The sequence below is a fragment of the Pelecanus crispus genome, chromosome 3 (assembly GCF_030463565.1).
Source record: "Pelecanus crispus isolate bPelCri1 chromosome 3, bPelCri1.pri, whole genome shotgun sequence".
Taxonomy (NCBI): Eukaryota; Metazoa; Chordata; class Aves; order Pelecaniformes; family Pelecanidae; genus Pelecanus; species Pelecanus crispus.
The window spans coordinates 80,242,717-80,258,782 of NC_134645.1; the positions used below are offsets into that span (position 1 = coordinate 80,242,717).

The following is a 16,066-nucleotide window of genomic DNA, read 5'->3' on the forward strand; positions in this document are numbered from 1 at the left end:
CTTCAAAACACCAACATCCAACATTTTTTGTAATCTGTTGAAGGGTTTTTTTTAAGTTTTCGTAAAAACTTAAAAAAACAGTAAGCAAGTTTTTGGCAGGCTGACCAAATTATTTGGTTAGCAACATGGGGTTTTTTATTAGAGATTTATTAGAGCAATACCAAACAAAAAAAACAGAACAGCAAAATACCTTCGCCTGGTCTGTGACAGACTGAGGGTGTTCTTGTGATGCAAATAAAAATCAGTGGGAAGTTCCCAGAGATGAGGTTTTCCTTCTGTAGGCTTGAATACTCCCAGAAAGAGATTGATAGAATCTTGCCTGTCTGCATCTGTTAGACAAGAGGTACACTTAATGCCAGAACATTGCAGAGCTCAAGCCCATTCAGACATTTGCTTGTTTGTTATGTTCGCTCCTCAACAGACAGTGTGTACGTCCTATGACTTCGACAGGGACGTCTTGGGCTTCAACCACCGTAATGAAACTTCATTTAGACCTGACCTTCTGCCACACTGCAGTGCACGGGGGCTGGTACCAGCACTGCCTCTTTCCTTGGCTTCTCTCACACAAGCCAAGGCAGAAGCTCTGCTTAGAGGATTTGCAGAAGTAAGACCTCACATTGCAGCTCTGTCTCCCACCTCTACATATATGTATATGCATGAAGCATGTGCATGTATTTATGCATGTTTCATGGAATCTGACATATCATGATGAATTTACTGCAGTCTAAATAACAGAAGAATGATTTCATGAAATTAAACAGTATCCATGCAATACACAAGTTTCCCACATAACACACATATTAGGAATTCTTTGGGTTTTTCTAGCCAAAACATAGTCAGTAAAATGATTAAACTTCACAAACACCTTTTAATAATTTGGACTTCTTTTTCCCTGTCAGTTTAAATCATCAATTTCTTTTGCCATATTCTAAGCTTCACCAAACTAAATAAGGCAAGTGCTAAAATCCAGTAGTTCCATACCACTGTAGATGAAGCATGACAAGAAACATTGTTGTTCACTTACATCTTTAAAATCTCTCTTGCTACCTAGCTGCAGACAGGATGAGTTACAACAGATAGGAAAAAAAGCTGGAGTCAGATGAGGGCTTGGGGATGGTGAACTATGATAAAGACAGCTTTGCAAGCAGAGTGGTAGGGGCAGAGGAAGGCTTACACACAAAGGATCTTCAGATATGGGGGAATATGTGGAGAATTGAGTTCTATTTGTGCTCTGCGGAATTAGCATGTGGAAAGCTCTCGTCTCCACTCGTTTGCACTTCAGTAGTCATCAGACAAGGAATAGTTCAGACTAGTTCAATAGATAGTGTTACTCCTTCAGTTCTCTCCATGTTTTAAAAAGAGTATTACAAGAGTTGAGCATCCCTTTAGCAACACACTGCATCAAAAAGACAAACTGAAGTCTCACTATACCAGAAAGCAGGTAAAAAATATAGGCAGAATCCACAAAGCGGTGGTATGACAGCAAGAACAAAGTTGGTTCCTGGCCACCACCAAAGTTTCAGTCAATACCTCCTTCTCCCCAGAATTCAAACATCTCTCCCCTCTGTGCAACATATAGTATTTTTTACAGGGAATTAAGACACACAAGCAGCTGACAAATGAAGTGCTATGTAGAAATTTTGTGACAATAGGTTTATAGAGAAGTACTGCACTTTATAGAAGTGTGCATATGTGGAGGTCAATATTTGGAGGTGGAATCTTCTGTACAAACAGTCACATGGTGTAACAGGGCAAGGCACCAGGAAAAGGGAAAAGCTCTTGATGTTGCTTGGCTCCCCTTCCCTACTTAAAGGACCTTTCATCTGGAATCCGGCTTTTTTCTTCCTTTTCTATGCACGCACACTCCCTCCAGATACTTCTACTGTCCCTTCACAGCACTTTTCCAAAAAGATACTTATTCTACCTTCTTTCTTGCTCCTCACCTTCCCAATTTTCTTAAGAGGATCAACTTATAAACATTATCTCTTCTACACAGTAATACTCAAAAGCACATGTAGGTCCTTATGGTTTGCAGGCCATATTGTTTCTGCAGAATAATGTCACTGTTTAACCAAGACATAAGGAGAGAATGAGGAAGGCCAGGAACAGTGCAATAAAGCTACGCAAAACTCAGTAAAAAGGGTTGGAAAAAATAAACAAGAAAAAACTTGTTGAGGACACTGAGAATTAAAAAGAGAGGAAAAGTCACAAGCAATAACATGTGTTCTTTCTTCCTCATAAGTTACTTTGTGGTTTAAAAGGTTTTTTTTACTAGCACATTTTTAAGACCATTTGAGAAAACAGGAACTGAAGGGGCTATTTAATTGAATTAGCCTAAAATAATCTACTGCTCTCGATCTGAGTTTGCAACTGCACTACATGACAAATTACTAAATCATAAGAGATTCAACACAATGGGGACTATAACTTCCCATGACTAAAAGATTGTAATAATTAAGTTTACTTTCATACAACACTAAAAGGTAGTTTATTATGTCCAGTCCTGTTTGTGGATAAATAGATTATTCCAGATTCCAGAAGTTTATTATGCATGTTGCAACTCCAGCACTGAAGCCTGCAACATCACATTACCTTCTAAAAGGCATATAAGTCAGAAGAATATTATTTGGAATACTATTTCCTAATTTCTATGGTAATCACAAATGAAAGAAAAGTGTTCTAACTAATCAGAATGCCTGCCAGAGAGGGTGTTGAAGGAAGACCTAATTCTTAGCTGGATGATGTTATTTCTTCTGGTACAACTCGCTTGCTTATAACCAGGGTACTTCAAACAGTTGAATTCCCAAACTACACTGCACCCTCTACTTTTTTCAAATGCTAGAATTATAAACATGCATGAAAACCAGAATTTTTGCCTAAACCTGTAAGATTTTTTTCAAGTTACCATAAAATTAATTGTCCCACATTTTTAGAAGGAAACCTTGGTTTTCTTCCAAGCTTCAGTCACTAACTTGATCCTGAGAAAACTTCTTTAACTCTTCACTCTTCTGTTATATAGGCAACATATTACAAATTTACAGGTACAGAAAACCTATAGAAAAGCTAAACCACATATCATGACCAGAGTGAAACTGCATTCAAAGTTATCTTTCTTACAAGTCCAAGTCTTATCTACTGGATTAGTATCTCCAGGCAAGTCACTTAACCGATACATGGCTTACTTTTTGTCATCTGTACAACTTAATTAGTCGTGATTATCTTAAGAACTTTGAAGTCAACAGATAAAACCATTTTCTTAAAAGTGTAAATTATTTTTAGAATCATGTCTTTCTTATGACAAACAGAACAAGTGTGGCTAAGTGACTTATTTAGGAGGCACTGTTTGCAGGCCACTTGTAATCTTGTTCTGAATCTGATGTACTGTATGACTTCAAGCAAATCACTAATTTTCTGTGTCTGTTTACTACTGGTACATAAAATTCATAAGCATTAAAAAAAGTTTCTCAGATGAGACACACAAGGAAATGCTGGCTCATGGACTGGCTAGCCCTCAGATTTTTATTTGTATTTTCAAGGATATGTGATGGATAGTAGCAACAATAAATGCAGTACAGCAAATCAGAATCTTGTTCTAAAAATGCTTCTTTTATCTCTGCTTTCTGAGAAAACTTCAAGAGTAAAATGATCTCTCTCAATGTGTCACATTAACAGGCTTGCAGATGCCACATGAACAGGCAGTGTTGGACAGCGAACCTTTAAATTTCACTGAAGTGAACCTTTTAAAATTTCACACTAAAAATGCAGTAAATACAACATTGAATGCTATGTTTCAACAATCATTCAACTGAATGCTATGTTTCAAACACAAGGAATGCATAAAGCACCAAAAATATTTGGCTCAAATGGGATCAAATACCAAAACCAGAAGTAAATTGGGGAAAGTGTGCAGCACCTTTATGAAAGTTTCATTTTTCATATTTACTTCAGTAAAGCCTACCATCTGTTTGTGTACTCAGCTACAAGTTTTCCGAGATGACAAGATGGACTTTTTTCATTCTGTATTCTTTCTTCTTTTTGTAACATCTTTTTCAGAACAAATCCTTTTATTACTAAAACACGTGCATACCTTGACTATCCTTGCAAGCACAGCACAACTGCAAATATGGATTCTAGAACTTTGCTCAAGCTTCTGCCCAACCATTTAGGTGACTGGCATAAAAGTGAACAGCTTCAAAGATTTGTTCCATCTTGTACTTATCAGTACAGGTGATACTGCAAGTGTGCTCCCTTTTGCTCATAAGAATTGATGAAACCATACCTTATTGCCACTGCAAACAATAAGAGACCATACCACTGAAATAAACAAGCTCTCAACTTCTCATTTCATTTGGGCAAATACGATACACAAATTACAGGAGTTACATTCAGAAACAGCACTTTAAATGCTGTGCTCTGACATTTTGTTACATATACAGAATTGCCACTAACAAAAGCAATAACTTCCGCCAAAGAAACCAAAGATGACTTAGTATTTCTAGCCAGTGTCCAACTCACTGTTTTAAAGTTCACATAGTTTCTAAATAATTGCAGTCTACTAGGGAAAAAAAAAAAGCAACTTCCTTCCTTGGCTACGCAGCTTTTGTGAAAAAGAGTAAGAGGAATGACACAATATTTAGAACACAGCAGCACTCAGTGTTTGTCATCCTGACATGTCTTAGACTGTCCTTCAATCACTCTTTTAGATCTTTCTCATGACTTCTAAAAACACTAAGCATTTTTTTTTCCAGTTACTTTACATAAGGTATGGCTCAGCATTTTTCAAAGAGGTTTCTCTTAGCAATGTCGTCCAGAACAAAGTAGAACAGTACCAGTGACTGATACGAGCTAGTAAAGGAGTAAGCTAATATTTTACAACTTATCTAACTCAGGAAATAGCTTATTTACTTGGTGGACCTTGCTTTCTGAATTTAATTTTGTCTTTTCTGCCACAGATTCAACAGTTAGTAGCTTCTGTTCATATGAAACAATTATTTGCATCAGAATATGGTTTTTGTTTGAAGTCCCCAGAAACATCACAAGAAATACTCCACTTGAAGCCTTCCACTTGTGTTTAGATTTAGATTTACCAGTTTCCTTGTATTTGTTGAAGTCATTCTGTCCATCATTTTAACAGCTCTGTAACAGCTACCTGCTTCTCTACTGATCTACAAATGTCACTGTCAGTTTCAGTGCTACATGTGTACATTTTCTAAATACTTCTAACATCAGTTCACTAACTTTTATCAAATAAGGCTGCATGCTACAAAATGCGTTTGCATAGGATATAAATACTTCATCAAATCAGAATACCCATATCGGATCAATCCACCAGATTTTATGGAATTATTTGGAAATTACAGTACAGAGGATCTCTGTCATAAGATCATAGTATGGATTACTGAAACATCACAAGAAAGATGCTTTTTAAATAATGGCTTAAAAGGAAGCACTTAAAATTAAATTTACCTGAGAAAGCGTTACTATAATATCTTGAGAGTGTTTGCATAATATCTTTGGAATGCTGAGTCCATGGAGCTATCTTTCTATAGGTTTTTACTCTGTGGACAAGCTGAGAACCTCCATATTGCAGAGAAAGTGTGTCTCCATGATCTTCATATAATTCTTCAAATAATCTGAAGGAAAAGCAAAATGTGTCCTCTATCAAACTTCTGAAAAGATTTTTTTAAGAGAAAAAATAAAGTATTGTAATAATAAAGTCTCTGTTTAACAAGCAATATGTTTTCTTCTCCCTAGTACTCTTCGCAGTTTACAAAACGAAGTATTTCATTAAACCATGCTATTAACTTACAAACACTGAAATTTAAAGCTGTGTCTCTATTCTTTATTCAGATAAATATGTGGAAATTTTATTCAGATATAATAATTACTAAGAAGGATTAGATTGTAAGATTGTCACTAATTTATAATACGTCAGAATGCATTCACACTACAGAATATGCACTTCTGTAGATTCAGGGAAAAATTAACATGTCCTACTAGTCTGTGGGGAGAAAACAAACCATATACCTTCACAAACTAAGGTATTTTAAATACACCAAATGTTACAGTAACAATTGCTCAAAGGTACAAACCAAATAAACATGACTTGTAAGAAACGTGAATGGCAGTCAGATACCATATGTTTGAGCTAGAAAAACATGATGTAAGAAGAAGGTAGAAAGAGTTGGCTGCTAAGATAGACAAGGAGAGCTGGCTAAAAGCAACATAGTCCTCTAGCATCAAGAAATTGACAGTAGACTCCAAACTGAGAGCAGTCCAAATAGCAAAAATTATCAAGAAGCTCCCCATCAATGACAAAAACAAGACAACAGTCTCAGAAAACAAGGCTATCCTAAGGAGATGACACCCAGTCTAAAAGATAGCAGATTGAAAAGTGCTTCTCAGAAATTCAGACTATAGCCTTGCTTGAGCAAGACAGTGACAAGGATGACATCTTGCTAAAAGAGGCTGAAAGTTTAGTCAAGAGGCAAAAGAACAAAACAGAACAAAACAACAACAACAGCACAACCACCAAACCTGTGGAAACGTATTTCACATCAGTATAGCATTCCTTTAAGAAGGTATCCAATAAAGGGATAGTACTGCATAAGTAACCCAGCAACCATCTGACTGAAGTCCTCCTCAAAAGGTTCTGGATTAAGAACACTTATCAGAGCAGCAAATCAATTTCTATAAAAAGAAAATAGCTGTCCAGGAAATCATCTGCCCAAGGTGAAGTACAAAAAGATCAATTAGGAGGAAACATCTGCTTATTAACCTAAAAAAAAACCCCAATACCAACCCAAAAAAACAACAAAAGAAATGAACCAAAACCCACTTGCCTCCACACAAATTGTTCAGAGCTCATGACACCATGTATAAGAATCTCCTGTTTGTTTCTTTGGGTTTGGTGGGTTGGTTGGTTTGGGTTTTGGTGGGGTTTTTTGTTTGGTTTTTTTTTATACAAGAGGAAAAGACAGCAATGCTGGTCAACTAAAAGCTAAAAAAATAGGTTGAAGGCAAAAACTGGCAGGTAAAACGATGATACCTCTCAAAAATTTCCCAGTCAGCCATGGGGTGAACAGAGTTCCAATGACCTTGCAATAAACGTTCACAGAAAGCAGACAACTTTAAATTCATTAAGGATGTTGATCCACTTGATTTGGAAAGGACTTGCAGAATTAAATTACCCTTCCACAGCCTCAAAATATTAAGCCTGCAGTCAAACAAAGACTAGTCTTCTGTAGAGAGAAAAGTTAACTACAGATGATAAAATAAGCTGCTATGGTACACCTTGTCTAGGAAACTTCCTAGATAGGACAACAACTACACTGAAGGAATCACTAAGAAAACCTGCAGAAATGGTCCTGTGCAAAGTCATTAAGAAAATTAATCTTGTTACACACAAAATTGGACTGTTCAAGACTCATGGTTTCTTTATCTTTCAGGATGCTGCTAGGAAGAAAATTAACTCTATCCCAGCCGAAACCAGGACACCAACTGAAATAAAATGCTGACTTCAGAACTCTAGTTCAACAGAAATTCTGTATTGTAGCCAGCCAGTGAGACCATATGAGAAAAATCAGAATTATAAGAAGGACAGTTGAAGAATGTGATGAAAAGCGTTAGTTTTTCAGACACATGAGCTAAATTAAGGAAGACAGACCACTACAGATTACCCTCGTTGGCCAGTTAGAAGAGTGTCAATGAAGAGGCAGAGTACGCAGGAAGCAGATACTCGATGTGAGACAATGCAGGGAACAAGAATGTGGGAGGTCAAAGTGGAAGACTGCGCAATGGAGAAACAGTATAGCACATGCCTCTCTTCAGAATTTGTTGCACTATGGAGCAGTATTTTTTAATTATTCTGAATACTGTAATTCAGAAACAAGTCTTAACAGATGACAAAATCTGTTTCAGACAGGCATACATCTAATGCAATGGAGAAGAAAAAAATAAGTCAAATGTGGCCAGATGAAAGTAGCCTTTTATGCCAGGCTAATAGCTACATTTCAGAGAGATAATGAGAAATAAGGTATCAGGAAAATCAGAGACAAAGCAACTACTATAATCTTAAGGGATGATGGTAAGAGATGGAAATTCGGGTCGTTGAGGCATAGAGAGGAAACAGGAGGGAGAGAAGATAAACAGGAAACACGGGACTATTGCAGCAGGAAGCAACAGAGGAAATTCGGGCTCCCAAAATAGGGGTGGGAACAAGGGAGGCAGTGAAGCCTAAGGAAAGATAGTAAAATGCAGCCTGAAGTGCTGAAGTAAGTGGTATTTGTAGAGGATACGACAGAGAGTGGATACAAGAGACCTGTCTACCTCCTGATCCCCTCTAGTTAGAACCCAAGAGTCCTGACTGCCAAGTCCCCGGAAGGCTGCACAGCAACCGGTATCTGCAGCAGCAGTTGTTTGTTCCCAGAGGTAAACATGCAGCACCCAGCAGCTGGGACACGGTGGATGAGAGGCACTGCTAGCACACCGAAGAAGCCAGCCAGCAGGTGCTCTCCCTGGCCATCAGGCAGAGGCCAGGAGCCACCACTTGCAGTGAGCCAACATGCTACAAGTGAGGTTGTTTCTGCGGCGCATACCAGCTCCTGGCACCAGGCAAGTGCTGGAAGCTAACAGGAGAAAGAAGAGGAGCTGAAGGCACGTCTCGAGTAAAGGAGAGAGGAGACTGAGTACTTTGTCTTTTCTGAAACATGAGTTACATCTCCACTTTCTAAAGCTATCAAACCACTAGTCAAAACCAGCAATGAAGCAGTAAGTTTCACAGTCACGACAACAGCTTTAAGGAATAAAACCCACATCACATCAGGGACTCTTACATTAATTTCTGAAGCATATTCACAAGTTAAGTACCTTAGTTCCTCCTAACCCCCAGAGCATTTCAATGCCGGGTTTTCTTAAATGGTTTGAGGATGCTTGAATTAAGTATCATTGATACTTGATCTGAGAGAACAACTTTGCTGAAAACTTTTCTTCAATAAATCAAAAAGCACAAAATTTTTCCAAAGGAAAAGCAGGAAATAGCAAGGTAAGATGTACTTCTATATAAATATCAGTTTGGCATTTGCCAAAGCATGTACTACTTTCAGTTCTCATTTTTCGTCAGCATTTTGCCTCAAGCAAGTGAAGTAAGTGTAAAAGACTGGGGTGGGTTTTTTGTTACATTTGTTTAAAAGGAAAACTCTTAGCTTTAAGTTTAGGCATATAAAGAGAATGAAGTCAAGCAGTTATCTTGTCAGAAGCCTGATTAACATGCTTTTCCAGAAGAGCAAATTTTCAGCGTGACTGGATTTTCTCAAGAAGATTTCAAGGATGGAAGATTTTTTAAACTCGGATGAATAAACATTCTTAAATCATTCCAATAGAAAGAATTGCACTTTTCTTCTACATAGGCACAATTTTCCTAAATCTCTTGACACAAAATTAAAAAATAAAACCATGACACATTTTATTATTATAGCTTACCTAACAGCATCCGTATCAAATTGTAAGTTTGGTTTATCAATCAGTCCCAATGAATAGAGTTGGTATGCCAAAGCACATTTTCCCACCATAAATTGGGCTGTGTTAGTGCGATCTAAACAGTCCACACAATTGGTTCTGAGAACTCCAGTCTGGTAAAGCAATCCAAAGAAGAGATTTTTCTTAATTAACAAATTACTACCCTCATGATTATTACTTTTTTCCTACTATCCAAGACTTCTCAAATCTCAAATTATGTCAGCTCACAAAAATTTGAGAAAAGACATTTCTAAAAAAATGTTAAAAACCAGTTCATCTCTAGCAAGCTCCATCAGACTGCTGTAATGCCTATTTTCAAAATATTCTTGCTTCTATCATAACACAAACTGCATCTCTCCTTCAACTCACAAGCAGCCCTAAAGATTTACCTTAAAAAGAAAAGCCACATTATTTCAGTGAAGAAGGTCTTATTTTCAAGTATGCTGTAATTACTGAAAAAAGTAAAGCACGCTTTTAACTTGCTGTGCTTCTACTGTGATGGTGCTTATATTTTAAGCTTTCCGTATCTGGAGCAACACACATGAACGTTTTTTGAAGGTCACAGTCATGCGTAAATTCTTTTATGCTGCTTGTACCACCACTCTTCAATTTCATAATGCACACAAAGTTATTTTATAACACGAACAGCTGCAAGAAACGTATTTTAATATAACAGCGTGGAGGATTCTTCGGCGCTAATATATATGGCTACATCCAAGCTAGTCAACTAAACTTTTATTGCCTTAATAAAGAAGCACTTTTTGGGTGTGACTCACAAGATGTCTATTCTGAGACAAACCGTGATCCAAATGCTTACATGTATGTCAAGGGCGACTACCTCAAATGATGAAAGTTGAAAGACAGATAAAATAATCATTCCCCTAATACAGGTATACCTGTAAGACTACCATTAAAAAAAAAAATCTAACCAGCACTGATAGGTTTTATTTTAAAACAGATCAAATTCTATCTACACTGCTGTTTATCTGCCCTCAACAAACGTATCACAGTGATCACTTAGTAAAGGAATGGTCACATGCCTTCTAACTTACATGAACTACAAAATTATGAATGGCAAGTCAAAAGCAACTAATGCTTCTTAATAATATGCCCTTAGTTCAGAGTATATAATCAGGTGTAAGTCTGGTACTGTATGGTTTACAGTTTACTCAGCACTTTTCTGATCTTAAGGAAAGCAGTGTTTCCAGTTTTATTTTCTTTTAGTGATGGAAATTGTAACAATGTACAGAATATTCAGCACCAATGAAAATGCTTTTAATAACCTATTTTCATGTGAATGAATATGTCTCCAGGCTTAAGTATGCTTATTCTTCACCTCTTCTGTATAAAGTTATATTATGCAGTTTGCTAAAATGCTGCTGTTTTAACTTTCACTGCACTGGTAACACTACAAACTAAATAGTAATGGAAACTAGTTTAAAATACAAGCATTTCTCAGGCCACCTCCAGCAAAAATACAATTCCAACAGCATAAGGTTTTGTGATACCACGCAAGAACTTTAAGCCCTATTTCCCAATTGGATTTCTGGGATGGACAGCAATAATGCTGTTTACTACAAATATTTATTTGAGACCACACTGTGAGTCACCAATCAGGTATTTAAGTGAAATGGTTCACTGGTGCTTTGGGAGTGCTGATCTACATCACTATAACTATGAATTAATAAAGTATATTTTAGTACCTGCAAGCGACCAGTGGAAACAACATAACCTCCCAGTTCATTCCACCTGAGAAACAAAACAGAATGACTTACAAATCATTTAAAAAAATAACAGATCATACCATGTATTGATCTGCTCAGTGAAAAAGGGTGACAATTAAAAACCTGCACAAAGCAAAACTGATATCCCTGAACACCAGAAAGCAGCGAACACTCTATGCAGCAGTAAGATGTTATAGTTAAACCACACTGCCAAAAAAAAAAAAAAATCTAGCCTTAAAGTAGAAATATTCTAAAGCCACACAAAATATTTCCTTTGCTCCCTATAAAACAGAGTATGAACAACACAAGTGTTGCTAGATCTGGTTTTAAGTGCCCAAATATTGAAGTAGGTACAATGCCAACAACTGGAAGGTAGAGGCATAACACACACTGTAGCACAAGCTGGTCAATTTAAAACTTCCCCCTCATACTGATTCTAGGCATACATGCTGGATACATACATACAAACATATTGTCCAGGTCTTGCAATTCTGTATAGGCCTTAACTGTACCCCAGAGCCAGAGAACATCAATCAGAAATTAATGACATTTTGAGGTAGAGGAGCAGTTATGTTCAGTGCAAGTAACCCCTGAACTACTGAGTATTTTCAAGTTAGTAGGGTTACCTATAGCCTGACCAGAGCACTGCTATGGCAAGCCTATATAATACGTTTGAGACTCACCAGACTACCTCTACAGAACACAGCATTACATGGAGGTATCGATCTTGTTCCTCCTAGTTTACAGGTGCCATGTTTACTGTAATGCATGAAAAAAATGCATACAGGAAAGGTCTAACAGAGCCTATGACAGTTTTAGCTCAGACTGTTTCTAAATGAAGTCTAAAAAGGCAAGGATGTTCTTTGTGTAAAATATGAGCTCCCATTTGGGTAGTGATGAATTAGATCTCTAACGCGAAAACTTGTGTCAAAAACTTATTGAACTTCTAATGTGGAAGTTATTTTACTTCTGGATTTTCAGGTACTTGAGAGAATTCAGCTGATTGAATCACTGTAATTCTGCAACAGTCTAAGTAAATACAGTTTCTATTTAAAAAAAAAAAAATTAAATTTAGTATGTATGAATACCATAAAATCCATTGGAAAACACTGGACTCAGTAATATTTAGATGATAGTTATCTTATCAGTATGCCTTAAAAGAAGCCACTTGCTAAATTCCAAATACTGTTTGCTTTGTTAAATTTACCCCTAAATTTAGGATTCCTTTGGTTAAGGTGGAAAAAAAAAAAAAAACTTTTATATAAACACACATGGCACAGATTACAAGTTACAAATAATGGATTGAGTAAGAATTCATTGTAAGTAGAACAGCAGCAGCATAATTGTACTCTTTTGGTGTGTTAGTATTTCTTAGCACGTGCCTCTGACTGCAATTCTCTTAGCTATAACTTGATAATGAATTGCATTTTTTCATATTAATTTAAGCCTTAAAATAAGAAATAATGTAATAGACATAGAAATTCCAGACAACTCTCCAAGGAATAGATGTTATTCAATATGCACCAATTAAATTATACATACTTTTCATCTGGCCGCAAGACACTGCAGTAGGAATCAGGTCGATTTACAAAAAATCCAGTCTTCTTTACTACACTTTCTGCAATCACATTCAGTCTATCAAGGACATTGCAAAGTTTGCTGAGGAGAGGAAGAAAAAAAAAATACAGTCAAGATACATTAATACTAAAATAATTTTCACTGCTTGTAAAGTCTTTAAATTACAAAAATGATTTAAAGGAAGACTCACATCACAGCTTTATTTATCCAAGAGTAATTAGGTCTATAGTTTTCTTAGATTTTACAGACTTAGGAAACAGACACTGACTGCATCTGAGCAATTTTTTACTTTTTAATAAAACATATTACAGGAACTAGAAATGGAAGACTTAAAAAAATCTAAACCTCCTTGACTTTCACACCACACTGATTTTCCTCTAACAAACTTTCTGTGATTCACAAAATAAAAGTGAGACAGAAAAGGATATACAATTATACTAAATCACGTTCCCTCATTTTGTTTGCAAGGTGCTGTTTTGTTCAGTAACACTTGTCTCCACATGCAGCCTTCATGATGTCCTGCACCTCCTGCTCAGATCAGGGCATCCATCTATTCATTGTTGGGGACTTAACTTCTGTTTACTTGTAATTTCATTTTCAAAGTTTTTATTACAGTGTTTACATTTCAAGTAACAAAACCAATTATTTATTTTTTAAAGATTGCTTATACTGAGATGGAAGCAGTATTTTGGAACATCTCTACCAGTACTACTTTCCAGCAAACTTACTTCAAAACTACATGTTAAAGCAAACACGTTCTCAGTATTCCTGAAACTGCCAATTCTTTAGGCAGACATATATGTATTATCTTCCATTCTTAAATATCTCTTGCTTGCATAAATAATCTTGTTCAAAGCCTTCAGGTATTTTTTATATCTGTACTAGGGTGGATATGTATATAAATATACCTCAAGCTTAAAGCTAGAAGGGGAATCCTTTGATCACCTAGTATAATTTCCCATATAGGATAGACCGCTAAGCTTCATCAACATCACTCCATATGAAACCCAAGAACTTGCATCTAGCACATCTTCTGAAAGGAAATCTAGCCTTATTTCGAGATTTGCTATTTAATCGTAACAAAAGCAATTGCATATACACCTAACTGTACACAATGCCATTTTAGAATAAAAAATCAGTGTGAAATCACATCAAACTTCAAAGTAACAGTTTCACACCTACATGACCAACCGTATCAACCAACTTGTAATCTCAAATAGCGAATAAAGATTGTTTTCCAAAGCTTTTTTCATAAAATTTAATAGACAAACATTAGTTACATTCCTGCCCTTTGAACCACACCAGCTTTTCCATTGTTTAGCTCAGACTGATACAGTAACAGATACCTGAAAGTTGATCCAACATTTCTTAATCATTCTTCTAGAATTTCTGGCATTATAAGATACAGTAGACGTGCAGATCAGAGAACTTTACAACAGAGTTGTGTGTTACTTAAGGATAGCGATCTATACCTGTAGACTTAAAATGTTTGTGCCTTGTAAGTATCTCTGCGTTTAGGAAAACATTCATGCTTTTCACATGATCCTAGTACAGCATTCGATTGTCCAAAATTATAGAATAAAAAGTTACAGAATATATTTGCCTAAGATACATGCTTCTAATAATCTAAATGTTTTACAACATTGAAATTAATGCCCTCATTTCCTTTTCGAAAAAGAAATGGAAGAGACTGATTGATATGAAACCCCTTGTTTTCCAAAATTTTGTAACTCAACAAATTCAATTACTGAAATGGAACACCTGACAAAATGCAGTGTTTTGACTAATTCAAATTAAAAGTGAATGTTGGTGGCTTTTTTGTGGCTTTTCTCTAAAATTTTCCTCTGCAGAGAATTTCAAAGTTCTCAGGCCTTGCTCCACTTTGGTAAGAAACCATAGAAAACATTAAAAATCCTTAAAAAAGATGAGGTTTTATTCCATCCATAGATCTTAATAAAATTCTCCCATCATTCCTAAGCTACACTCAACTGAAAAGCGACACACTCAGTAGCATACAGTTATTTGTATTGTGGCTAAGAGCACTAGCACAAAGAAGGATCTTTTCTACCTTTTTGTGTATTTGGCCATATCCCAGGGTATATATATAATTGCATGCTCTGGGGGTAAAAACTGGTTGAGATATGTCACAGCAGCAACAAGTTCTTCACTAAGGATCCTTTCGTGCTTTCTTTTTTCACGTTCCTTTAGCAAAAAGAAAAGGAAGTTAACATTTCAATTTTCATTAACAAAAGTATGTAACCCATATACATACATATATACATGTATGTACATATAACAGAACTTAAAAGCAGAAGCCATAACAACAGCAGGCAGTTCTTCATAACTAGTACAGTTAATTTAAGAACAGAAGAGGCAGAAAAATCTAAACATTCTGGTTTTTTAACAATTGATCTGTATTAGTAGTAAAAGTCACCTGTTTCAACTGTGCATAACCATTGGCTGAAAATGGAACCTTTCAAGAGCAAAGAAGAGCACACAGAAACAAAAGTGGTAATAGAGTAAACAAATACAAGAGAGAAGGAAAAAGGCAGAAAGGAAAAGCGTCCCATTCGATTCTGGGGTACAAAAGGAGCCAGGCAAATTCTTCTCCATTACTGACAGGAGATGGGGAACAAGAGTTCCCATCTCCCAGCTTTACAATAATTCTAAAAAATCAGAATTATGTTGCCATTCTGTGAATATACCATATGTTTTAGCTCTCTATATATTAGTATGGCTTTCCTCTCAACTTCATCCAAACTGAAACCTATACTGAACCTATGTTATAAAAACTGCTTTAAATACATAATAGCAGTCCTAAATAAACAAACCCAAAGGAAGCCTAATACATTCACTACTAGTTAACAAGTTTCTAGAAGACAGATATAGGAGGACATACATTTATATTTCATCAATATTTAAGAAATCAACTAATAAAAGTAGTGGAGCTAGAAGTGCGTAGCATTTGTGTAAAAGCAACAGCAACATCCAAAAAAAGGTGTCCAGATTTGGGGACTTCCCCACCTCACTTTTTTTTTTTTTTTTCCAAGCAGTACATAAAGTAATAAAGGAACATGAATTTTAGCATCTTAATATTGAGCATCTACAGAGAGGGAAAGAAGAAGCATTTTCAGCCACTGTATCAAAAGCCCTGTCAAGAAAAGCATATAATGACTCACGTGTCAAGGTCATGTGAGTCTAGGCTCACACTATAACAATGGATTTTGAAAGCTATGGCTGTAAGAGAT

General features: G+C 36.2%; 1 protein-coding gene across 1 annotated transcript in view; it reads right to left on the reverse strand.

Moving 5' to 3' along the window:
• The window catches only part of FIG4 (FIG4 phosphoinositide 5-phosphatase), a 72,045-nt gene that overhangs the window by 31,534 nt on the left and 24,445 nt on the right, over positions 1 to 16,066 (reverse strand). The window contains exons 11-16 of the mRNA XM_075707381.1: positions 14,887 to 15,020; positions 12,783 to 12,899; positions 11,220 to 11,265; positions 9,481 to 9,629; positions 5,467 to 5,633; positions 191 to 329 (exon numbers count right to left, since the gene is read on the reverse strand). Of these exons, the coding sequence (XP_075563496.1) occupies positions 191 to 329; positions 5,467 to 5,633; positions 9,481 to 9,629; positions 11,220 to 11,265; positions 12,783 to 12,899; positions 14,887 to 15,020 (752 nt within the window). The remainder of the gene's footprint in view (positions 1 to 190; positions 330 to 5,466; positions 5,634 to 9,480; positions 9,630 to 11,219; positions 11,266 to 12,782; positions 12,900 to 14,886; positions 15,021 to 16,066) is intronic.